This window comes from Gouania willdenowi, chromosome 24 (genome assembly GCF_900634775.1).
Source record: "Gouania willdenowi chromosome 24, fGouWil2.1, whole genome shotgun sequence".
Lineage (NCBI taxonomy): Eukaryota > Metazoa > Chordata > Actinopteri > Blenniiformes > Gobiesocidae > Gouania > Gouania willdenowi.
The window spans coordinates 23826005-23851955 of record NC_041066.1 but is presented as its reverse complement, the minus strand read 5'-3'; the positions used below and the strand labels follow the sequence as shown (position 1 = coordinate 23851955).

Genomic DNA, 25951 nt, shown 5'->3' with positions numbered 1-25951 from the left:
GTCACAGATATTAATAACTGCAGGATCCTGTACTTCAGAATTTTTAATGTCATTTGAGGAAAGATCTGGGGAAATTACAGATTTATTTAAAAAAAATGTTTTTAAGAGAGTTAATGGTAATGAAAGTTCACGTTTATATCAAGGAGTGTCATTATTCATTTTTATTTTGGAGGGACTGAGATGTGTGGAACTAAACGTAATGTTTGTTTACATAAGGATGTTACATAAGCATGTTTTGTTGTAATTTTTTAAAAACGTAATATACGAAATTATGAGGAAAATATTCCCGCAGGCCGAAGTGGAGCCTCTGATGGACCGAGTTTTGCCTGCGGGCCTCATGTTTGACACATTTTATGTAGACTATCGTTTTTTGTTTGTTCCTATATGTTCACATTTCTAACTTTGTATTAATATGCATTTTTTTTTCTTGTTGTGGACTAAAATTAACTGAACTATAAAATGGAAACTTAATTTTGTCGTAAAAATGGACAAATTTACACAGATTTTTCTCCTTTCACGTTTCAAAATGCTTCATAAATAGACCTTAGAATTATTTATTAATTATTAATAGTCAAATGCAGAGTTGGGGTCAACTACATTTATCAGTTACAATTATCCATGTTCAATTACAATTACAGTGACCAGAATCTCTTATGATAATGGGTCCTTAATCAGCTGTAAAATACACTAAAAACAAATATCTATCATCTAATTTCTTTCCTATCTATTGATTACCTTGTTTGGCTTCATGATCAATAAAAATATAGGTTTTATATTTTTGGTGTTTGTATTTTTTGAAATGGTAAAATATGGGAAAGCTTGATATGAACCATATTTTAATAATTGTTAACTTCATACTGTATGTGTATAACTGTATATAGAACTGTAACATGGTTCCACAGTTTTGTGTTAAATCATAATCAATCAATAATATTTATAGAATTTTCATTACAATTACAAAGTGAATTATCCAAACTCAATTGCAATTTAATTACAATTACGACAGCAACATATTTTTAAAATTCCAATTATTATTATATTTACACCATAATTGTAATTAATTATCAATCACGTAATTACAGTTGTAATTGACTCCAATCCTGGTCAAATGTGCAGCTTTTTTTTTTCTTTTCTTTTTTTTTCTGCCCCCTAGCGGCCAAATGTGGGGGCACTACAGCTTTAATCAGATGAAACTGTGGATCTGTGTCAATGTGATAGGTATATACGTCAGGTCATGACCTTAACACCTCCTCCTGTCTCTGCACGTCTGGGGCTTACCTAACCTTTGACCCCAGCCCATGTACTAGCTTAAATATGTGCATGTGTGCATGTGCACCATTGCTGTCATCACTGGTGAAGGCCTAAGGCTCCCACACGACTCTGTGTGCGTGCGTGCGTGCGTGCGTGCGTGTGTGTGTGTGTTCTGCGCCTAAATCTCTGTTTAGCAATGGAGCCAGCAGTAAATCACACACACACACACACACACACACACACACACACACACACACACAGTGGACCAATCAGCACTGAGCATGAGGAAGGGTTAGGGTGAAAGCGTGTTTGGGGAGACCCTCAGAAAGGCAGGAGCAGGAGGACGAGGAGGAGTGAAAATGACGGAGAGGAAGAGAGCGCGGGAGGAAGGCCTGCTGCTGCACAGCTGCCAAGGCCGACCTGTGAGTGTGAGTGTGTGTGTGTGTTTGTGTCGGTGTGTGTGAAAAAGAAGAAGAAGAAGTGTGTGTCAAACGGCTTTTAAAACAGGAAGTGCACGAGCTGCTTTTGTTTGCTGAGCTTTTTAAAAGGCGAGTTACTTCCACGCTGCAGGGGAATCCCTTTAATGGTTCTTCCACGTTTCATATTTAGCTCTCTGATGTATTTTATTTACTTTTACACATCACCATGTGCTCTGTGCTTTAATAAGTGTGTGATGGATCAGATCTGTATAAAAAACCCACCTTTTATCACTTTTATCAGAAATGTTACCAGAAATTCCAACAAACCCTGAACACAACACTTCTAAGCTCTGAATCATTAGGTTAACATTGGAATCTGTCATTCTAACTCATGTTTTTTTTTTGTTTCACCTTCTTAAATCTGTTTTAATCATAAAAAGTAACAACATATATATATATATATATATATAGGCAAAGGTATATTCGTCATAAGCTTTTTTCTTTGCACTACTGTTTTATTCTATTTTTATTTTTATTTTAAATTTTTATATTTATTTTATTCTTATATTGTTATTCAATTCTATTCTATTTTCATTCTATTTTTAGATTTTTATTCTATTTTATTCTTATATTGTCATTTTATTTTATTCTATTTTTATATCTTCAATGCATTTTTGAGTGTCTGGAAAAGCACTTGTAAATTAAATGTATTATTAATAACAAAATACATTTAAAAAAAGGTGCAGAGGTTTTTCAAAATTAAAGCTTTTTAATTTCAGTTTTTTTTAATACATCCGAATAAGAACAAATAGTAAATAGTAAAAAACTTTGTGAGTTTCCGTGTTGTTTCTGACATGATTCATGTTGCTTATTGTCATGTACACAGTGGATTCTAGCATGTAATGAAACACTCATTTTGTTTCTTTGAAAAGCTGTAGCAGTGCATTAAAAAAGAGGAAAATATAGTTTAAATTTAATCAAATACGGTGTCCAATCACTGTTTAAGATGATTATGGCATCAGTTTTAATCTGAAACAAATAAAAACGTGAGAACTTGATGCATTTATTAGCTGCCTTCATTTAACCATGTGCTACAAAATACAATAAAAAACCATTATTTTTAACATCAAAAGTCATTTCTGACTATTATTTCTGCGTATATTAAAGGTTAAGACTGTGTTTTATGTCAATAATGTGAACATGGATAATGTATCTGTCAAATTTAAGAAAGTTTAAGCAACTTAAGTTAAATAAACTCAAGAATTCAGGAGAGATTCGTCTGATGTTCTCACTCACTTGTGTTTGTGTGTCATGTTGAGCAATGTCGGGTTCACCAGCAGGTCAGGGTCGGTCACGGCTCGTAAAGTGGGCGTGGCTCATTGGTCTGCCACAGGGTGACTGGGGTCGGAGGTCAAAGTGGGCGGAGCTCGCTCTGAAAGCACTGACCAGGACACAGGGGTCCAGCAAAAGTTCAAACCCGTAACTTACAGCGTTACGACCTCTTTTTATTTGTTCCCTCACATCCAAACACACAAACCAATGAGCTTCTACACGCTTTGATGTCATCAGGAGGAAGAAATCATCTAAAAAAAACAGTTAGTTTAAAGGTCTTTATTGAAGCCCACTCTGATTTTCTAAAGCATGAAATCCCTCCAAGTGATTATAATTAGCTTTTTAGTGAATAAAAGCAACATCACAGATGATGAAAAAATCATAATAAACCTACATTCATACATCAAATGAACCTCCCCAAAAAAAACAATAATTTCTAATCAACACTGGTTTCAAACGGGTGCTTCCTTTGATTTGATTTCTTTATTTCAGTCATTTAAATGACAACTTAAAAACATTTTAAAATAAAAGAAAATAAACATCAAGAAATAACAACAAAACAGTATCTTGCATCTTTGAATTCTTACCCATCTCAGTTTATATGAACGAAAAGAAATTTATTTAATACCAATAGCCCTCATTTTTTCTAAATTTCCTAGCGTAAACTTTAACAAAATCTCCATTTACTGACAATTTTGAAAACTATAATGTGAATAAACAATCAAGTAATATAATGCTCACACAGAAACCCTGAAACTATTGTTTTTTACATTAACCATACCTCCTTTAGAAATAATCTACTTTATCCCACAATTTTTTACTCCAAAAAACAAGCGAGTACCTTGTGCTAATTATGTATCAACAAACCTCTGTAGAATCATTTCTTTATGCTTCTTTTATAATGAACCAAATGTCCTTCGTATCTTATGATGAATAATCAGAAAGTGAGACTGAAAATGCAGATTTGATTGAGTTTCTCTGTATTTCTCTGCAGTCGTCTCTGTTTGATGAGAAACTCATTCCACAAAATTCAATTTGCATGAGACATTTTGCATTTTGGTGTTTTTCAGTTTTTGACCTTTAAATGATTGTTCTTAAAGGGATCCTCCACTGTTTTTACAAATGTGTCCTAAAACCTTTAAATGTCATTAATAGATCTATGCCTAACAAACACATTATTTTGCACCATATTCATTTTATTAACTTTTTAAAATGTTAAAACTACTTTACCGTTTAGAGCCTGTGCGCCGCCATGTTGACGCCAGTCGTCCCTTTTAGTCCATTGAGTTCTATAGGAAGTGAAGCATTCAGGATCATTTCGCAGCTTTTTCAGTCACAATAACAACTTGTGCTGCTTTGTGTTGATCTAAAAATCAGTAACAGTTTAAAAAGTCGATGTTTTTGTCTTTTATTTACCGAAATTTGTGACCAGAAAAGATCTGTGACAGCAGGGGGCGACAGTTCCAACTCTTCTGTTTCATAGACGCCATTAAGAAGAGAAGAAGAGCTTCTACATGTAAATGCAGACAACCAGGATCCACTGCTGCTCATTAATGCCGACCCAGGTAGAATCTGTCTGCTGCAAAGAACAGGTGTTTATCAAATTTCAGTAAACAAAAAAGAGGTTTACATCAACTTTTTTAACTTTTACTGATTTTTAGAGCAACACAAAGCAGCACAAGTTGTTATTTTGACTGAAAAAGCTGCTAAATGATCCTGAACGCTTCACCTCCTGTAGAACTCAATGGACTAAAAGGGATCATTCACGTCATTTCAACATGACGGCGTACACTCTCAAATGATAAACTAGTCCCAATTTAAAAAGTTAATAAAATGAATATGGTGCAAAAATAATGCGTTTTGTTAGACATAGATGTATTAATAAGGTTTTAGGCTCCATTGTAAAACTTAGTGCGTGTGCTCACTTTAATTTTTTTTCTTTTAAATGTTACTTATGACTTCTGTAATGTATCCCGTTATTCAAAATGTCAAAATATCATGTGGTGCAACTGTGTGGTCATGACTTCTGTTTTGAAGAAGAAATAAATAAAATTACTCTAAATCTATTCACATTTATTTTTTGCTCTATTTTAGTTCTATTTCAGTCCTGAATAAGATTTCAAAGTATTTCTATTTTTAATCATGCAAACCTTGCCCGATGATGCTTTTTGTAATGAAATGTCATGCAGTGAATCCGTACGTCAAGGTTCCTTTTTCTAAAACAGAACTAACCCTAACCCAGAAAAAGTCAGAATTAATTAATCAGGGACATTTTCCAAAAAAGCAAATCACTTGACTTAAATCATCTTAAATTGCACAGCTAATATTTACATTAAAAAAAATCTGAAGGCTTCATACACAAAATTTCTGCAGATTTTAGAGAAAAATTACTTTAAAAAAATGTATATTAATGATTAAATTTATTTGAAAATGAATTGTTTGAATTGAATTATTTAATTGCTGTAATTTATTTGTTAATTGGAAAATGGTCTGATTGACTCTCATTTCAGTCGTAAAAAGTGCTTGTCTGCAGTCACATGACACAGCCAGGGTTTGTTTCCCACAGAGCCCACACACCGACCATGAGACGATTTAAATCCACAAAGAATCCAAAGAAACCTTTTCTTAATCGAGGCTGTAAAAGACGTGAAAATCAAAAACCTAAACGTACATTCTAACTGAGTGACCACATGGAGTTCCCTGCAGAGGATGTGATTGTGTTTGAGGTCAATCTGTGATCTGTGTAAGAGGCTGATTTGGGTTTTATGAGGTCAGAGGTCAACAGGAGCTCAGAGGAGTGACCCCTGACCTCCAGTAGAACTCGGTCACGAACCGTCAATCCCACTTTTACTGTCTCCTCCTGCTCAACTTTACACGTTCGTCCTCTGTTTTGTATTTGAGTTTATTTTCTGTATTTATTCTCTGCATTGTCAGAAAACTCCCGAGCGTGCCCAGTCTGAGTCTGTATTTCTGCAGAAAAAATGATAAAGGGGAGAGATTTTTGGGGTCCATCCATAAAGTCAGCAAAATGATGGTCTATTGTTCTATGAATCTGTGATAACCACATTTATTTATTCATCTGAATAATATCCACTGTTATCCAGGAACGTTTATTATTATTATAGTCATCTTAAAGATGGAAATCATTGTTTTAATCAGATTTTAAATGGGTTAAAAATGACCAAAAATGGTGGAAAAGGTGGTGAAATGAGATTTTAAAAACCACAGAAATTGGTTAAAAGTTGCAAATTAGAGTGGATAAAAACAGATGGAAAAAGTGGTAAAAATGGTTCAAAGTATCAATACTGGAATAATTAGTTTAAACTGGCAAATAATGGGCATGACAAGTTGTGTGAATGTGGTTAAATTGGCAAATATAATCATGAAATATGTTGAAAAGATGCAACTTATGCAACATTAGGTGGAAAAAGGGTAAAAATTAGCAAAAATGGGTTCAAATTGTTTAAAAATTTTCTAGTTTAAATTGGCAGAAATAGGCATGACAAGAGGTTAAAAACGACAATAATGGGTCAATATATGTGACATTAGGTGTAAAAGGGTTTATAAGTGCTGAAAATGTCTGGAAAGCGGAAAAAATTTGCAGAGAAGACATTGAAATGTGATGTAGAAGTGTTAGAAATGGGAGAAATGTAGCAAAAATATGGCAAGAAAAAGTGATGAAAATAGGTTAAAATATGGTGAGTTGGTGTAGTTGCAGAAAAAATGTAAAAATGAGCAAAAATGGGCTCAAATTATTCAAGAAATATTCCTAGTTTCTTGAAGGCTTCTGGCGACCCCTAGGTTGAAAACCCCTGCTCTTGAGGATCTTTAAATTTAATGGATTAATGAACTGTTATTCATGATACGTATGAATGTAGATTGTGTGTTTGAGACTGTTTTTGTTTTTATTTTTCCCATACATTGTGAAGTTCACAGAAGTTATTTCTCTGTAGTTTGTGGAGCTGAATGATTCATTACGTGTTTTATGGCCATTTTCTTTTTTCGTCTTTTTTCTCACTTTATTACATCACTGGCTTTTTCCTGCATGTGCTGGAATGTGTCGCTCTTTAAAGGGATCATCTGATTTTACGGTGAACTTTCTGGGTAAATACGGGTTTAATAAAATAAGATTAAAGACTATACATTTACTTTCTCTGTGTGTGAAAGTACTCTGGACATTTCCATCTAAAAAAAAAAAAAAAAAAAAAAGGTAGGATTTGGGTTTTTTACTCGCCACTTTTATGATGTAATCTCATTTGCAGCCCTGCGCTGCTCAAACCTGTTGAACTCCCTCAGCGCTGCTTCCTTTCTCCACAATCGCTTCCTGTTTTGAGGAACAATTATGAGGACGCTCCCTCTGCCCTGCAGCGCTGAGACCTTTATGTTGAGCTTTGATGAAGAAGGAGCGAAATGAGCAGAACTCACACTATCAAAACCACATTAAACACGAAAGAAAAAATGGGCAAACTGATGTTTTTCACACATTAAATTGATTTTATCTGAAAACAGTAGTGTTTATAAATATATTTTATTGCATCCTGGTCAAGGATGCTCAGACCATCAAGGAATTCTCTTTAAAGCCGATTATTGAACAACATAACCAGGGTTTCAGACACTTTATTATATCACATTGGCTATGTTTTGGTTAAATGCACAGAAAAGTAAAGAAATTGGTTAAAAGTTTCAAATTAGAATGGCCAAAAATGGACAGAAAAAGTGGTGAAAATTGTTTAAAGTGTCAATACTGGAACAATTAGTTTAAACTGGCAAATAATGGGCATGAAAAATTGTGAATTGGCAAAAATAAGCATGAAATACAGTGAAAAGAGGTTAAAAGTGACAATAATGGGTCAACATATGCAACATGATATTGGAAAAGTGGTGGAAAGGATTTCTAAGTGCAGAAAATGTCTTAAAAGTGGCAGAAATGGGAGTAATGTCGCAAAAAAGGCATTCAAAGGAGCAGAAATATGTCAAGATGAAGTGATGAAAATAGGTTAAAATGTGGCAAATTTGGTGTAGTTGCAGAAAAACTATAAAATAAGCAAAAATAATTACAAAAAAGTAAAGGCGGACTGACTTCTAACAATAACATTCACTTCAAAAACATGTTTATTTTTTAAGAATGCTAAGAACTAATTTGTTGCTTTAAATTGCTTTTAAACACTATTTTAATCTGTTTAGGCCGAGCGTCGGGCATACAGAGAGGCGGAGATAAACATGATGGATGACTTGTCAGAAATGGACTTCCAGAAGGAGGAGGAGGAGCCAGCCAGCCCGGCCCCGCCCTCATCACAGCAGCACACAGACCCCGCCTCTCCGACGGCAGCAGTGACCCCGGAGCCTGTAGCCAGAGTGGACCGGCCCTCAGCCAGTGAGATAGAGTACCAGGTACGACAACACAGATATTTCTGATATTTCTATTCATAAAAATGACACTAAAAAGAGCCAAATCCCATGAATGCACTTTAGATGATGGGTTCTCAACCTTGGGGTCAAGAATATTTTTTGGACAATTTGAGCCCATTTTTGCTTTTTTTTTACACTACACTACAAATATATAAATGATCCAAAATAGACATAAAGAATTTACATATTATATTTCAAAATCAGGCCCTTTAGACCATCCAATTCCTCAGGAATGTCAGCAGCCTGGACCGGAGAATACGCGTAGGAGAGAAGTGCGTAACTGCAGGCGTGTAAAAAAGCGCTTAAGTCCAGACGGGAGAATAAAGCCCTAAATAATTCAGTTGTAGATATCTCAGTGCTTCTAAATACTCAAATTCAATGAAACTCTACATTATTTGGAGGATGGAAATTTTCCCATCCATGACTACATGAATTTTCCTCAAATTATTTCACATAATTACCCCCCAAAAAAAAATTGGTCACAAAATCAATAAAATTTCAGAGACTGATTATTTTTACTTATTGCTTGGATATTGCGGCACCTTTTCTACTTAATGTATCATTTATACATCAAAGTGCACACTTGGGATCATTAATGTTGAAATTGCTCGTTTTCCTATCATTTATAATTTTCCCGCGTGTCCACCAATAGGATGGCCGAGGCTTCGGCATCGGCTCGCTGGTGTTCGGGAAGCTGCGAGGTTTCTCCTGGTGGCCCGGCAGGATCGTCTCCTGGTTGATGAGCGGTCGGAGTCGAGCCGCCGACAGCACCCGATGGGTCATGTGGTTCGGAGACGGAAAATTCTCTGTGGTGAGTTTAAGGGATGACCTCAAATACAAGTTTATACAGAATGTTTGTTGGATTATTCAGAGTGTGTTTGTGCTTTGACAGGTTTGTGTGGAGAAACTGATGCCTTTCAGCTCCTTCTCCTCCGCCTTCCACCAGCCAACCTACAACAAGCAGCCCATGTACCGCAAAGCCATCTTTGAGGCTCTGCAGGTCAGATCAGCACACGAGACAAAAAAATTATAATTATAGTAATCTAAAAAAATATCATAAATAAATAGATAAACAAAATAAAATGTATACAAATAAATAAATAAATCAAATTAACACACTTTTATGTTTAATAAAATACATATAGTATAAAAGATGTAAAATAAAAAATAAAAATTAATTTAAATACATTTAAAAATTTATTTAAATACATTTAAAAATTAATTTAAATAATTAATAAATAATAAATACATCAATTTAAAAAAAGGAAAAAAAAAGATGAATACACGTTTATGTTAACTAAAATATAAAGGAATGGTAAACAGTATGTGGAGCCAGAAAGAGACACAACAAAAGTTAGTTTTAATCATGTTTTCAATTTATATTATCAATTCTTTATGCTTTTTTAGGGAAAATTATAGTTTTACTCCCATTCGATCAGTGGTTCTCAAACTTTCTGGCCTTGTTAGAGCCCGATATGTAGCGATTACCCGAATTGTTATAAAAAAATAAAAGTAATAAACCTGAAATGTTACAACTGGCCAATAATGTAATAAACAAGATGCTGAGCTTAGCATCTTGTTACATTATTGACCAGTTGCAACATTTTGGGTTTTATTACCTTTATATATATACTGTATATGTATATATATATATATATATATATATATATATATATATATAAAGGTGTTTATTTTTCTTCCATTTTGTGTATTTTTGTAGGTGTTTTCTGTTTTTTTGGGTCATTTTATATGTTTTTGGCCTTTTTTTTTCTTTTTTCTGTTTCTGTTTTCTGGTAGTTTTGTAGATTAGTTTGTTGTTATTTTTTCTGTTACTTTTTTTTTCGGTCAGTTTTTATATATTTTTTAACGTTATTTTAATTATTTCACTAGGAGAGAGAGAGAGAGAGAGAGGAAAATTAACAAATGAAAGCATTAAAAATAGAATAAAGAATAGAACAGAATAATGTGTAAAGCTATTCATTCACACACATGCAGTATGATCCTATTAATGATTATTTACTCTGAAATCCACAAATGCAGTGTTGATTGGTTTCATTTAACTGTGAATGTTCTGTGTGTGGTCAGGTGGCCAGTGTTAGAGCTGGTCGACCCGTTCCTTCCTGCGATGCCAGCGATGAAGCCGATGGCGTGGAGCTCCAGACCACACAGATGATTAAGTGGGCCATGACGGGGTTCCTGCCCAGCGGGCCGCAGTCACTTGACCCTCCAGAAGGTGAACAACCATGTGTTTATTATTCAGATTAAAAATATTAGACAGGTTTGATGTAAACAATGAGCTGATTTGAAAGATTTTTTTAGACCAAAACGATATCGTAATGTTACAAATATCTGATAGTTTCTTGCGTTTTTTCTGCACAGAGGAACAAAATCCATATAAGGAAGTGTACCCCGAGATGTGGGCGGAGCCTGAGGCGGCCTACACACCTCCACCAGCGAAGAAGCCTCGCAAGAACGCAGCGGAGAAAGCAAAAATCCGAGAGGTGATTGACGAAGGAACGAGAGGTGAGTGTTACCAACGTGTATTTCAAACACTGACAGATCATTGGTTGGGCTGTGTGAGGAACCGTCTGATTGGACGGTCTGCGTTCAATATACATCAGCATTTCTAAGTAAAAAATTCTTCAAATCATTGCCTACCTTTTGTTTCTTCTGTTTTTATTATTTGTCATTGATACTTAGAGTTTTTGTTTACCCTTGTATCTTTATACATGATTCTATAGGTCATTTATATATGTTATCAGCAGTAAAAACATTTAAAATCAGCAGTAAAAACATTTAAAATCTGCAGTAATAACTTTATATCAACAATAACAAAAATCTCCCTCTCAGTCATACACAGTTTATATATATAAACCTGGATTTAAAAATCATCAATGAGATGCTGACTTCCGCTCTGCTGTAGTTTGTTCCACTTCTTTGCAGCATAACAACTAAAAGCAGCATCACCATGTCTAGAGTGAATAGAAGCGCCGTAAACACAACCTCTCTTGGACCGTATCAAACACAGGAAGATGATGTAGCTCGCACTTGTGGGTGATCAGGAAGAACTGCAAAACGTGGCTTTAAAACCACAACAACTTGTTGAAACAAATGCAGAAGGAAGAAGTTTGACCCGTAGATGAGAGCCTCTTCTTCAGGTTTCTGTCTCTACTCCTGTAACGGCCCCCTCCAGTGGTTAGCTCGTGGAACTGCACCAGAGGCTGTTGGAGCGGATTAGAAGTAGTTCTCTGAACGCAAACCAAGGCAAACTAAGGAGATCAAATTATCAGCTGTTCTCCGACCATTCGGACCGAGTCCAGGACTAAACCAGTGTGAAAGCAGAACAAATCTGCAATGTGGGACTATGTGAATAGTTTGATAAACTGGAACTCTTTTTTTTAACGCACTCCTGAATGTTTTTCTGATGTTGTTGTGCTGTGTTTTGCAGAGAGACTCATCTATGAAATCAAAAAGAAGACCAAGAACATAGAAGGTATGAAGAGAAGGGGTTCTAAATGTACAACAAATAAAGTATTTTAATAAACTGGAAATGAGATATAAAGAAATATAACAATCAGGGGTCTGAAACGTCTCCACTCTCAGCTTATGTTAACCATCGCCCAATCAATTCACTCATCCAGTCCCGATTTAGCCCCTTGTTTTATTAACCATAAGTTAAACGCATTCTAGAGGATTGTTCTAAAGCTGAATAATAAAACTTTGTTTCTAATTTGTGTTAGAAATGTCTTTGCCAGTCATTGATGTTTGAACTTTTAGCTTCAAACTCACATAAAATCTCTTTAAATGCGGAAGTCGCCATTTTGGAGAAAAATATGAGCTGGTGGGTTCTCAAGATTAATACAATATTCTGAACAGGAAAAAAGACCTTTTTGCTGTATTTCTACAATCCCAAATCAACAAAAGGAAGCCCTTATGTACGGAGACGATGATTTTGATATTTAAGTGTTACATGTTTGATTTTATAGCAGAAAAAAATAGGACTATATAATCTGCATGCAGCTAAAATTTGACTGGTGTTTTTCATTGTCTTCAGATATCTGTATCTCCTGTGGAAGCCTTAACGTCTCCCTGGAGCATCCTCTCTTCATGGGTGCAATGTGTCAGGGCTGCAAAGTAAGAAACGGCACACGAAAGAATCCAATATTTGTTTTGTTGTCAAATAGTTTGGTGAAAATTGCGTTTAAATGAGTGTTTTCTAACTCAGGAAAGTGCTTCTCTCTCTGCTCCTGTTTGTGTGCCAGAACTCGTTCCTGGAGTGTGCCTACCAGTACGACGACGACGGCTACCAGTCCTACTGCACCATCTGCTGTGGAGGACGGGAGGTGCTCATGTGTGGAAACAACAACTGCTGCAGGTCAGTATCAAAGTATTACAGTGTGGTGTTGTTACCCAGATGAGTAAATTGGTTTTTTATGTATAAAATCTTTGAAAATGGTCATATATGTCTCAACACTAACATTTCTGCCACACCCCGACATGCAACACACCTCAACGTGCAACACGTCCCGACATGCGTGTGATAGCGAGGGCACGTTAAACTTTAGTAGTTGAGAACGTAATTGTAATTGACTTTCTGAGGATACTTTTTTAGTTTAGTTTAATTGTAACTGAAAAATGTAATTGACCCCAACCCTGAGCCTCATTTCTACAGGCTGTATTTAGTTTATTGTTTTTTTGCTGTTGCTTCTTTTCAGGCTTTGGTTTTAATGCCAAAGTTTGGTGCATGATTCTGTGTTGGCAGTGTGTGTGTGTGTGTGTGTGTGTGTGTGTGTGTATGTGTGGCGCAGCAATGAGTCATTTTTCTGCTAAGGAGCTCAAATTAATGTGTAAGAACTGCTCATTAATGACACATTTGGTTCATCCTTGGTGGTTTTTCTCACTGAATAAATTTGTCAAACGTTTCTTTTTTCATCAACTTGTTCCAACTCAACAGTGGATGCCACATGTGAGGAAAAACATTATTTTGCATTTATTGATTCATTGCAAAGTATTCCTGTAATGTTAAATAAGGAAAATTTCAATATTCAAAAAAAAATATTCACAACAGGAAACTTTGGAGCAAAAAAAAAAGTGTACAATTTCAGCCAAAAACTGCAACTTAAACATCATAAAAAGATACAGACCATGCACTCATCATTTACAAAAATAGAAAAAGCCTTTATTACAGGGTCAGAAATATTTAAAACCAAATAAAACTGAAGGTCATTTCATCAGGCATCAGTATATAATATGAGTTGATCCACACACGTTAAAAGAAATATATATTGGTTATTAGTAATTTATTTGAGGTAAATGTAGAGTGGGTATCTGCTAAGTTTTTATAGTTTAGTTTTTATACATCCTAAGTTTATTGTACAAGTGTTTGGTTTAAATTGGATGTTATATGAATGATTGCACAAAAAAAGTTATGAAATTGTATGCATAGAATGTCCGTAAACACCGGTGCATCACCGTAAAGCTTCATCAGATATTGATGCTTCTTTACAAGTAACATAGCAAACCTTGATTGTATTTACACATATACAGCATAAGAAAAGTTACAATATTTTAATACTTACACTTAAAAGCACATTTTTCTGGCACAGGACCCGCAGACGGATAAACAAAACCCACGGGATATCAGTGACGTCGGTGCAAAACCTCTAAACCGTAAAGAATTATGGGTAATATGCTTCACCGAAGTCCGCTTGGATGTAGGCTTCGGTGAAGTGTGGATCAGGGGCGCATAGGGGGCGGGGCAAAAGACCACTCTGGAGACACCCTACGCATTCGCAATCTCATCGGGAATGCGCAAATGAGGGGCACTAGGGTGCAAGTGCGAGTATTGGTCGGGGCCAAAAACACAATTTTGTATTTTATTATTATTATTTCTTTTTCTTTTATTATTTTTTACTACTGTAATGTGTGCACTTGTATTTAATCCTTATTTAATGAACAGTATTTGACTTAATTATGTAGTTTTTTCTTCTTTTCATTTGTAATATTTCTCGAGCCTCAGTTACAAAGTAATTTCCCCCTGGGATCATTAAGTACTTTTTTTTTATTTATTTAATTAATTCATTATTATTATTATTTTTTATTTTATTTTATTTTATATATTTTCTAAAAAATAAAGTACTTCTGATTCTTAAACAGGAAATAAATTGTGTGTGTGTGTGTTGCAGGTGTTTCTGCGTGGAGTGTGTTGACCTGCTGGTGGGCGCTGGTTCTGCGGAGGCGGCCATCAAAGAGGATCCCTGGAACTGCTTCATGTGTGGCCCCCGGAACACTTACGGGTTGCTACGGCGACGAGACGACTGGCCCAGCAGGCTGCAGCATTTCTTCGCCAACAACCACGAAATGGAGTTTGTACGTGATCATTGGTTTTCCATCAGAAAACTAGTCCTGCATGAGGGAGACCATGTTAGTTCTGGTGTCTTTAGTTCAGGAAACTGGACTTTGAAGTTTTACTGGAAGGGTTTCTTTATGTCTGAGTTTATTAAATAAAAAAAACACATATAACATGCACATAACAGCCTGTAAACTAAGATTGTTTTAATTCCCTTTATTGTCTCACAGGAGCCAGCCAAGCTTTATCCCCCCGTAGCAGCAGAAAAGCGTCAACCAATCAGAGTCTTGTCACTGTTTGACGGCATCGCCACAGGTAAACGCTTGAATTCAGGATAAAAATACATTTATTTAATCTCTGGAGATGAAACCCATTTTTAGTTTATATCACTTGGGTTGAGCCAGAAAATATTGGCATTTTTTTTAAGGAAAAAAGGTGAAATTAATTTTTTGTTATATGTGACGTGCTTGAGGATGATTACAGCAGGGGTGAGAATATTTTCTGAACAATTTGAGCCAATTTTTTCTTATTTTGACAATTTTTCTGCAACGACACCAAACTTGCCATTATTTAACGTATTTTCATCACTTTTTCTTATATTCTTACATATTTTTGCTCTTTTCAATGCATTTTTGCTACATTACTCCCATTTCTGCCACTTCTCCATCAAATTTCAATGCCTTTTCTGCACATTTTGTCTACTTTCCACCACTTTTCCACCTAATGTCACATATGTTGACCCATTATTGTCACTTTTAACCTCTTTTCACCATATTTCATGCTTATTTTTGCCAATTTAACCACATTCACGATTTATCATGCCCATTATTTGCCAGTTTAAACTAATTGTTCCAATATTGACATTTTGAACCCTTTTTACCTCTTTTTTTGTCTGTTTTTGTCCACTCTAATTTGCAACTTTTAACCAATTTTAACAGTGGATATTATTCAGATGAATAAATAAATGTGGTTGTCACAGATTCATAGAACAATGAACCATCATTTTGCTGACTTTATTTTAATTTTATTTTTTTGTTACTGACAACTTAAGATCTGTAGAAAAAGGCTTAAGGTTATTGATTATAAAAAGGTGAAAGACTACAGCAGTAGGTCAACAATTAAAGAAACCGAGAAATAATTCATGTAAAATAATAAAACCCCAGAATAACATTATTTTAACTTGCAGAAAAGTATTAATTAATTAATTAAAGAATTAATGTATTTTCTAATCAATTTCTTCGCCAATCCACTCCCACAACCATCATATGAGTGTTTTTTGTCAGACGCTAACATATTAGCTGCTCTCAGTTCTCACGCTACTTTTCCTTATGGTGATATATTAAGTGCAGCAGTCAGAGTTGATCACAGTTTACATTTTATGAGATTTAATCTGCAGTGAGATACACATTAAAATGTGCTGTGCATTGAACAAAACGCTGCGTCATAGGAAAGCATTACTTCCTGGAGCTGAACCAATCAGACGAGCTGAAAGACTTGAGACAAAATCTTTTTGAATTTCACTAAAACACCAACGTTTTGATCAGGTCTGCTGGTGCTGAAGGACTTGGGAATCCTGGTGGGTAAATACGTGGCGTCTGAGGTGTGTGAGGACTCCATCACTGTCGGAATGGTGCGACATCAGGGACGCATCGTGTACGTGGGAGACGTACGCAACGTCACGCACAGACACGTGAGTCAGAAATAAATCACTGTGTGTGTATTCTACAAAAAGGATCTCACAGCAGGGGTGGGGTCAATTACAATTACGTCTTCAATTATCTGTGTTCAATTACAACTCAATTATCATTATGGTGACCTGCATTTTTTTAAATTACAATTAAAAATACAAGTATTATTTTTCTGCTGTAACTCAATTCCAATTATGTTCTCAATTATTAAAGGTCAAATTCAATTAATTACAATTACCGAGCTTTTGATAAACAACCCTTATAAAATGTAACCTTTCTGATCTGTTAGCATCAATAATTATAACGGCTCGGTTTAATCCATGTCTTAAATCAGCTGCAAAATACACTAAAAGCTATCATCTATCATCTAGTTTGTTTCTTATCTCTTGGTTACCTTCTTACCTTGTTAATACCAATATTAATATTGGTATTAATATTTTTACTGTGGGCGTCTGAGCCTTTTTTATGTCAGTATATTTAATTTTTTTATTTTTTTTTAATAGTAAAATGATCCTCAAAAGAACTGACCGCTGGAGGAGAAACCTGACATGAAACATATTTTATTGAATGTTAACTACGTATGTGTACGACTTAAAACTGTAACATGGTTCCCCAGTTTTGTGTTTAATTCAATTCTAATTGATATTTTTTATTGAATTTTCATTTGATTATGACATATTTTCTCCAATCACAATAAGAATAAGCCTTTTCACACTCTGGAACTGTGCATGCAGAGTAGCTTATTTACCTTTGAAACGAGGAACACCATTCACTAACCATGATTATTTTTATTTAGCTATTATTTTAATTCAATTTGCAAATTTGAAGAAAGTGCACTAGATGGACACTAAACAGGTCGACAAGTGAAACATCACTGATCAGCTGATTGGTCACTCGTGTGCAGCATTAGCTTTAGCAGCATTAGCTTTAGCAGCTAACTCAGCATTTCTGCCTTGGAGACAGATACCACATCTCCACAATATTTTTTTCAAAGAATCAACGCTCCAACGGGGGAAAAATTATCTAAATCTCTGTCAGACTCACTGTTTACACCGTCAGCTATGGCGAGTTTATCCCTCTTGACCTTTGACCTCATGCACGAGAACTGAACCAGAGCGAGAGTGTGAAAAAGCTTATTATAATTACGTTATAATTGACCCCAACCCAATACACACAGATTGTTTTATTTGCTGTGTGTGTGCGTGTGTGCGTGTGTGTGTGTGTGTGTGTGTGCGCGTGTGTGTGTGTGTGTGCGCCTCAGATTGAAGAGTGGGGTCCGTTTGACCTGGTGATTGGAGGAAGCCCCTGTAATGACTTGTCCATTGTCAACCCTGCCAGGAAAGGCCTCTTTGGTAAGATCTGAGGAACACAGTGAAGAACCCATCTGATGACGTTCCTAAAGGCTGAGGTCTCTCTCTCTCTCTCTCTCTCTCTCTCTCTCTCTCTCTCTCTCTCTCTCTCTCTCTCTCTCTCTCTCTCTCTCTCTCTTTTAATCCTGCAGAAGGAACCGGACGCCTGTTCTTTGAGTTTTACCGCCTGCTGCACGAGGCTCGACCCAAGCCTGGCGACGAGCGGCCGTTCTTCTGGCTGTTTGAAAACGTAGTGGCCATGGGAGTCAGCGACAAGAGGGACATCTCCCGCTTTTTAGAGGTAGAAACTCACAACGACACTCTGACAACATCAGCTTATGATTGATCTGGAAGTTTCTCTTTAGAGAAAAGAAACAAATAGGATTAATTCTTCCTTTTAAAGTCAGAAATATATATTTTTGCCTCTTGAAAAACTGTTTCCAAAAGGATTTTTATAATTTTTCATTGCACATTAAGGCAAAAGAAGCTACATTTAACAAACCTGGTTAATGTCAAATAAAACATTCGTTATTATCAATATTGATATTTGAAAGGAGTAATAACGGTGGCCACGTTAAAATAAAATAAAAATCTGGGTACTACGAGATTAAAGTCATAATATTCTGAGAATGAAAGTTGTCATTTTAGGAGAATTAAGTCGTATGTTAATACAATCTTAATTTTATGACATTAAAGTCGTAATATTTCGAGAGTAAAGTTGTAAATGTATGAAAATAAAGTCATATTTTAATAAAATCATATTTTCATGAGATTAAAGTCGTAATTTTTCAAGATTAAAGTAATATTTCAAGAATAAAGTCATAATGTTTTGAGAATAAAGTTGTCATTTTATGAGAAAAAACTTGTATGTACATTAAATCTTAATTTTATGATATTTAAATCATAATATTTCAAGGTTAAAGTCATAATATATTGAGAATAAAGTCATAATATAACATTATGTATATTGACTTCAGGGCTATCGGTGTTAGTTGTGTTCACTTCAACTGGGAATTCTTAGCATTACTATCACGAAAGATACAACTTTATTCTCAAAATATTATAACTTTAATCTAACAAAATTACGACTTTAATCTCAAAATATTACAACTTTAATCTCGTAGTACTCTGATTTTTTATTTTTGATTTTAATGTGGCCCTAATACACCATTATAATGAAGCATTCTGTCACAATAAACTAAATTTTGTCTTTAAAAAAAGTCTAAAAAAATAAACGAAAGTCCTCAAGTGTCCTTAATTAAGTCTGTTTATTATTTTATACATATATGTAAATGGATCCCCTTTTATTATTAGTTGTATTTAAATAACGTGCCCCTAAATCTTTGAATTAAATCCCTCTGATGCTCCTCCTTCAGTCTAACCCGGTGATGATTGACGCCAAAGAGGTCTCCGCTGCTCACCGCGCTCGCTATTTCTGGGGGAACCTGCCGGGCATGTCCAGGTGAGTAATACAAATACACATATCTGACTTGAGAATATTTATATATTTCATTCCTTTTAAAAAATTGTGATTTCCTCAAACGCCTCAGGCCTCTGACGCCGATGGTCAACGACAAGCTGGACCTTCAAGACTGCCTCGAACACGGCCGCACAGCAAAGGTATCACCTCTGTGTGTGTGTGTGTGTGTGTGTGTGTGTGTGTGTGTGCGCGTGTGTGTGTGTTTGTCATGACTGTAAGATTGAAATCACTGATCAAATGTCTTGATTTGATAATTGTGAAGCATTTCTAGCAGGCAGAGGAGTAGCTGTAGCATTTCTTACAGGGGTGTTTGTGTGTCTGTGTGTCTGTCTGTGTGTGTGTTTGTGTTGTGTGTGTTTTTGTGTGGCGCGTGTGTGGCTCTGGATGTTAATTCCAGTTTGAGAAGTTGCGAACGATAACGACACGCTCCAACTCTGTGAAGCAGGGGAAAGATGAGCATTTCCCCGTCTACATGGACAACAAGGAGGACATCCTGTGGTGCACCGAGATGGAGAAGTACGTACTGTACCTCTTAATATTAAGATTTTTTAAATATTTTTATTATTATTATTTGAATTAAAAACAGGTTGTTTAAATTTTAAGGGGAAAAAAAAAAATTAAGGAATTTTTTGAACATTTTTTTAAAGATTTAGCCACAGTTAAAAATCTGTAGGGCTTCAATTACTTATAAAAATACGAACATTTATTCAACTTTATTCAAAAAGCAAACATTGACATTATTCCAGCAAGTTCTTTTTGTCTTCTTTTTGAATAAAATGTTAAGGTTTCATTTATTCAGACTAACGTTTTTCACTTTGATCTCCTAACATGTTTCGACTGTCAACTGCCAGTCTTCTTCAGAGGTGTCTGATAATCGCTTTAATGCGTCCGTAAATTCCTGAAAAACAATTGTCAGAGTAAATTAAACCTTAATATATTATTCTAAAATAAACAAGTAAAAAGTTAACATATCTAAAAGAAGTGACAATTTATTGTTCTATCGTTAATTATTCATAACCAGTACATTATTTAAATATTTAATAAGAAGATTTATCCATTATTCATACAGTGTGTAATAATCAGGCGTTCTCATCCTTGGGCTCAGGACCCCATTTGGGGTCACCAGACACTGGGAGGGGGTTGCCAAATGCCTTCAAGACACTTTGAATTTTTTTTTAATAATAATTTGAGATATTTGCTTATTTTTAACCTTTTTCTGCAACTACACCAAACTTGCCATATTTTAACCTATTTTCATCACTTTTTCTCATCATATTTTGTTTCTTTTGATGCATTTTTGTTACATTACTTCCATTTCTGACACATTTCTCTATGAAATTTCAATGCTTCTTCTGCAAATTTTTTTCACTTTCAAGACCTTTTCAGCACTTAAAAACCCTTTCCACCACTTTTCCACCATATTTTGATCCAATATTGTCACTTTTAACCTCTTTTCACCATACTTTATGATTATTTTGGCCATTTTAACCATGCCCATTAGTCACGCCCATTATTTTCCAGTTTAAACTAATTGTTCCAATATTGACACTTTGAACCATTTTTACCATTTTTTTCTGTTTGTTTTTGTCCACTCTAATTTTTGCTCCTTTAAACTAATTTTTGTGGTTTTTAAAATCCCATTTTACCTCCTTTTCCACCATTTTTGGTCACTTTGAACCCATTTCATTTCTGTTTAAAACCAGGATTTCCATCTTTAAGATGACTATAATAATAATAATAAACGTTCCTGGATAACAGTGGATATTATTCAGATGAATAAATAAATGCGGTTATCATACAAAATTAAACGCACACACACTGTTGATGTGAGGATGTGACAGTGACTGTTGTGTGTGTGTGTGTTTTTTTAGGGTGTTTGGCTTCCCCGTCCACTACACAGATGTGTCCAACATGAGTCGTTTGGCCCGTCAGAGGCTGCTGGGACGTTCATGGAGCGTCCCCGTCATCAGACACCTCTTCGCACCGCTCAAGGAGTACTTTGCCTGCAGCTAGTCACACACACACACAGGCACGCACGCGCACACACACACACACACACACACACACACACACACAAAAGTGCGTAGCAGCAGCAGACACACACATGAACACACACACTGTTTACAGCGAGTACATGAAGGTTGGCTGATACAGGATGACACACACACACATACACACATTTAAAGGACTACTTGCTTCAATCCTAACTGACCCCAGGCCCTCGGTGCTACTGTTCACACACACACACACACACACACACACACACACACACACACACACACACACAAACACACACACACTTCTCTCTGATGTCTTCTGACTTTTTTCTGCAGTTCCAATGTCTACCTGCAGGGGGCCTGCAGCTAACTTCTGATTTTCTGTTCTCTTATATCACACACACACACACACACACACACACACACACACACACACACAGTATGTGATGCTCATGGTGCTGATTGGACAGTGATCAAGTCCAAATGGTGCGTTCACAGTTTTTGGTGCTGCTGGAGACCAAAGGCTCTCCTCTGGGTGGAGTCGCTGCAGATTCAGGCCGGTGGGGACGAATATTTGATTAAAAAAAAAAAAAAAAAAAAACTAATTTAAGAAAAGAAATGATTCATTTTGGACATAAACGAGTGATGCACTGATATGGATTTATTCAAATCTATTCGTTAACAGAGATTTTCAGACTGGACGATTCTATCTATTTTTGACATTTAAAACCCACAATGAATTAAATAATCTATATAAAAAAAAAACTTAATAATGTTTATACTTTTTTTAATTGTTCTTATGTATTTTTTTTCATTTTCCACAACACTGTGGCATTCAAAAAGGTTATTAAAATGTCTCCATAAAATGATCAATGGTCAATCAAAAACAAAGTGCATTAGTTAAAAAGTGCCTCCTTTAAATAACCACAATAAATCTGTTCTATGACTAAATTAAATTCACAAGCTATAACCAAATGATCGACTCAAGCAAATCAATCAATTATGATGAGAACAGCAATGATGACGTTTTCTAAAAACAGCTGTTTTGATCATCTGTGCTGCAGCTGTTTCATATTCTTAGATTTTCAGGTGATGGATAAGAAAAATTGACGTTTTCCCTCCTCGGAGAAATATTTTTCTCTATTAAAGTGTGTTTTTAAATGTCACACTCCGTATTACACATTACAAACACCATAATGACTATATACTATATAATATGATTAGGATGATCAGCGTTCCCACTGAAGTATACTTCCAAGTTTCCCAAGATGCATCTGGAACCTACAGAGTTAAAAACCTTGTTCACACTGAGGCTAAATATCTGTTGATTCTCCACCTTTACTTTGAAAGTTCTGAAAACATTTGAAGTGAAAAAGTGACCAAGTAGAATATCAACATGTGATCATTTGATCCATAAAACTCACGTTAACACATTTCATTCACACATTTCATACATTTCCAGAGACCCTCCATTGGTCTACTGACTGAACTTCCTGTTAACTTCAAAACAAGAGCCCTATTTACAGAAGCGTTAAAAAAAACGAATGGAAGACAAGAAGAGATGCTTTTATTTTGAAAAGGGGATGTTTGATTTTTAGCTTGAAGTTGGTCCCAGGATCATTTTACATTCCGCTCGCAATGCATCATGGGACGGTTGAGTACTTGAATACTTAAAAAAATGTTAGCATATATTATACATCCTGGTATTTCATACTATCTAATGTGAACGCACTACATACTCGTTTAGACGTCAGACTTAGTATAAGTAGTAGTACGTTAGTGTGACATTTACAACACAGCCCCAGTCCGACATGTTTGGTTAGCTTAGCATGTAGCGGCTCTGGTTACTTATTAATTAAAATTGCCCTACTAGACTAATATGAAAAATAATCAGACAACAATCTATATTTGTGCATCACTACTATAAACTGAATTTATGTTTTTTTTGATGTGATTTTAAAATAAAAAGTAAGAAGAATTGTACTTAAGTCTTCCTCCACCAGTCTGAAATCAGCTTCCACTTCCTCTCCACAGAAACCAGTGAAACCACAGCCAGGACTCATTCCCTGTGCTGCTGCTGGTTGTTTTCCTACCTTCAAACTTCCAATAACGTCTTATTTATCAATAACAGTGCAGTGTCGTTCAGTCAGTGATGGTGACGCTGCACTCTGGTGCTTTTTTGGTCCTCAGACCTTCTCCTGGAGGCCTTCCTCTGAGCTGCAAACCTTCCACTGATACCAGCAAACCACCGGACACACACACACACACGCACACATGGATCACCACCAGGGTTGGGGTCAATTACATTTTTCAATTTTATTTATGTCTTCAATTATCCATGTTCAATTAAAGCTCAATTATGTTTACGGTGACTGACATTTTTTCCAATTCCAATTAAAATTAAAATTATTGTTTCCTCTGTAAGTCAATTAGAATTATGTTCTCAATTATTTAAGTTCAAATTCAATTAATCACAATTACTGAGCTTTAAAAAAAAAAAAGCCCATAAAACGTAACCTTCCTCTTGTGTTAGCTTTCTGTTAGCATCTCTAATGCTAACGGGTCCTAATTCAGCTGTAAAATACACTAAAAACTAATATCTATCATCTAATTTCTTTCCTATTTTTCCGTTACAGTGTTCGGCTTCCTAATCAATAAAAATATTGGTTTTACCGTAATATTTTTGTATTTTTTAAAAGCCATTTCATTTCCTTTATTGGTTTATTATTTAACAGTAACATTGTACATTAAAAATAAATTCTGAAAATATACCAGAATTAGCCAAAAGGCTATTTTTCAATTACATTATAATTGTAATGAATTACCAATTATGCGTTTGAATTATAATTGACCCCAACCCTCACATTCAAACACGTTACCAGTGAACCTGCAGGTTCAAAGGTTTTTTATCTTTTTAACATTTTACTGTGTTTCTACAACCAACCTTCAGGTGCTTTTTCAACTACGCTCTTACAACACACGCACACACACACACACACACACACACACATTAACAAACTACTGTGTTCCTGCCAGCCACCCTCAGGCTTTACGTGACGCATCTGGGTGTGACATCATCGCCCTGCGTCGTTTGGTGCTCCCTAACCCCGCCTATTTTCTCCCCAAACAAACAAACTGATAAACAGACAACCCTTCCTCACTAAGCCCCGCCCCCCGACCCCTCTATGAGCTGCATGTCAGTCAGTCAGTGTAATAATCTGCAATCATTAGAGTAGGGAGTAATGAAACTACTATTGTAATAATGACTACAGTAATAACCTGTTATATGGTGTGTGTATGTGCTCGGTTCAGTCCAGACGGAGAAGCTTCTATTGCAGTTAGTTTAGTTTCTAAATCGTTTCTATTGTATTGCCTGAAAGAAAGGAGGAGAAGAAGAAGAAGCTGAGCCGCACGACGCTCTCTCACCAACACAAGCCACGCCCCCTTTGATTTGGCCTTTGATGTTCTGAAGGACAGATGACGACCATAAAACACAAAAGTCCCTGAAGTTGCTTTTTTTTTAATATATAAATTAGAAGGGAAGCAAATCAATTGATTGAAATGTTCTAGCATTTCAATAAAGTAATAATATTTCTATTCATTTTTGTATTATTATTTATCATTGATGTTTTTTAAAAAAAATTAAATACATTTTAAATTGAAACAATTACAAATCATGTTAAGTCGAGGTTTTGTTTGTTCAGACAAAGTTTTTTCATTCTCCCGTCGACTGTCGACTGCCAGTCTTCCTCAGAGGAGGTTGATGGTTCCTTTGAAGTTTCACTTGACTTCTGTAATACAAGAACTCCTCTGACAAAGACTGGCAGTCGACAGTCGAAACATGTCGGGAGATAAAAAAATTCCTGAAAAACTTAACATACTGTTAAAAAAAAGAAGACAAAATAAATCTCGCTGGAACTATTACAAATTAGTTTATTAAATGATAAAATTATTTTCTACATAAAAAACTATCAACATTAAGATGATTGTATTTAATACACTGATCAGTTATATCATTATGACGATGATAATATTTTTAATATTTCAGCTGTAAACTGTGCATTTAATGTATTATAGGGTTATGTATTAGATCTGATCACTTCTATCACAATGAGGGCCACAAATTTAGAAAATGTACCAATTTGATCATTAATAGAGGAAAGTACAAAGGAGTGTGTCATTCTGGGTATTTTAGTTGTTTTAAATGTGTTTCTGGTTATTTTTGTGTATTTTTTTGTTGTTGTTTTGTGTGTTTTTGGAGTTATTTTGGATATATTTTTTCTACTTTTGCTGTCATTTTGTAATTTTTTTTTTTTCATTCTCTGTGTTTTTGTTGATGTTTTGTGTGTTATGAGTCTTTTTGTGTTTTTTGTTCTCATTTTGTATGTTTTTGAAGTCATTTTGTGTGGTTTTCTTGTTGTTTTGTGTGTTTTGAATCTTTTTTCTCTAGTTTTGTGTATTTTTGTTGATGTTTTGTGTGTTACAAATCTTTTTCTGTGTTTTTGTAGACATTTTGTGTGTTTTTGGAGTCATTTTGTGTGTATTTGTTGTTGTTTTGTATGGTTTCGTTGTCGTTTGTGTGTTTTTGGAAATTTTCTCTCATTTTGTGTATTTCTGTTGATGTCTTTTTTGTGTGTGTTTTTGTAGTCAATTTGTATATTTTTGTGTATATTTATA

At 35.2% G+C, this 25951-nt stretch overlaps 1 protein-coding gene across 6 annotated transcripts in view; it reads left to right on the top strand.

Annotated features, from left to right (window-relative positions):
* The window catches only part of LOC114457540 (DNA (cytosine-5)-methyltransferase 3A-like), a 53036-nt gene extending 31162 nt beyond the window's left edge, over window positions 1–21874 (top strand). For 3 of the 6 annotated variants that reach the window (XM_028439476.1, XM_028439475.1, XM_028439473.1), the window contains 17 exons: window positions 8187–8393; window positions 9064–9222; window positions 9304–9411; window positions 10497–10644; window positions 10791–10934; window positions 11860–11904; window positions 12466–12545; window positions 12674–12786; window positions 14597–14780; window positions 14991–15075; window positions 16305–16450; window positions 17710–17800; window positions 17950–18098; window positions 19174–19259; window positions 19348–19417; window positions 19675–19793; window positions 21149–21874. In XM_028439476.1, coding sequence (XP_028295277.1) covers window positions 8187–8393; window positions 9064–9222; window positions 9304–9411; window positions 10497–10644; window positions 10791–10934; window positions 11860–11904; window positions 12466–12545; window positions 12674–12786; window positions 14597–14780; window positions 14991–15075; window positions 16305–16450; window positions 17710–17800; window positions 17950–18098; window positions 19174–19259; window positions 19348–19417; window positions 19675–19793; window positions 21149–21290 — 2076 coding nt within the window. In that variant the 3' untranslated portion in view covers window positions 21291–21874. Of the gene's footprint in view, window positions 1–1451; window positions 1680–8186; window positions 8394–9063; window positions 9223–9303; window positions 9412–10496; window positions 10645–10790; window positions 10935–11859; window positions 11905–12465; window positions 12546–12673; window positions 12787–14596; window positions 14781–14990; window positions 15076–16304; window positions 16451–17709; window positions 17801–17949; window positions 18099–19173; window positions 19260–19347; window positions 19418–19674; window positions 19794–21148 lie in introns of those variants that run through there. The other 3 variants (XM_028439478.1, XM_028439477.1, XM_028439474.1) reach the window with 3 other exon arrangements.
* The last annotated feature ends 4077 nt before the right edge of the window (window positions 21875–25951 follow it).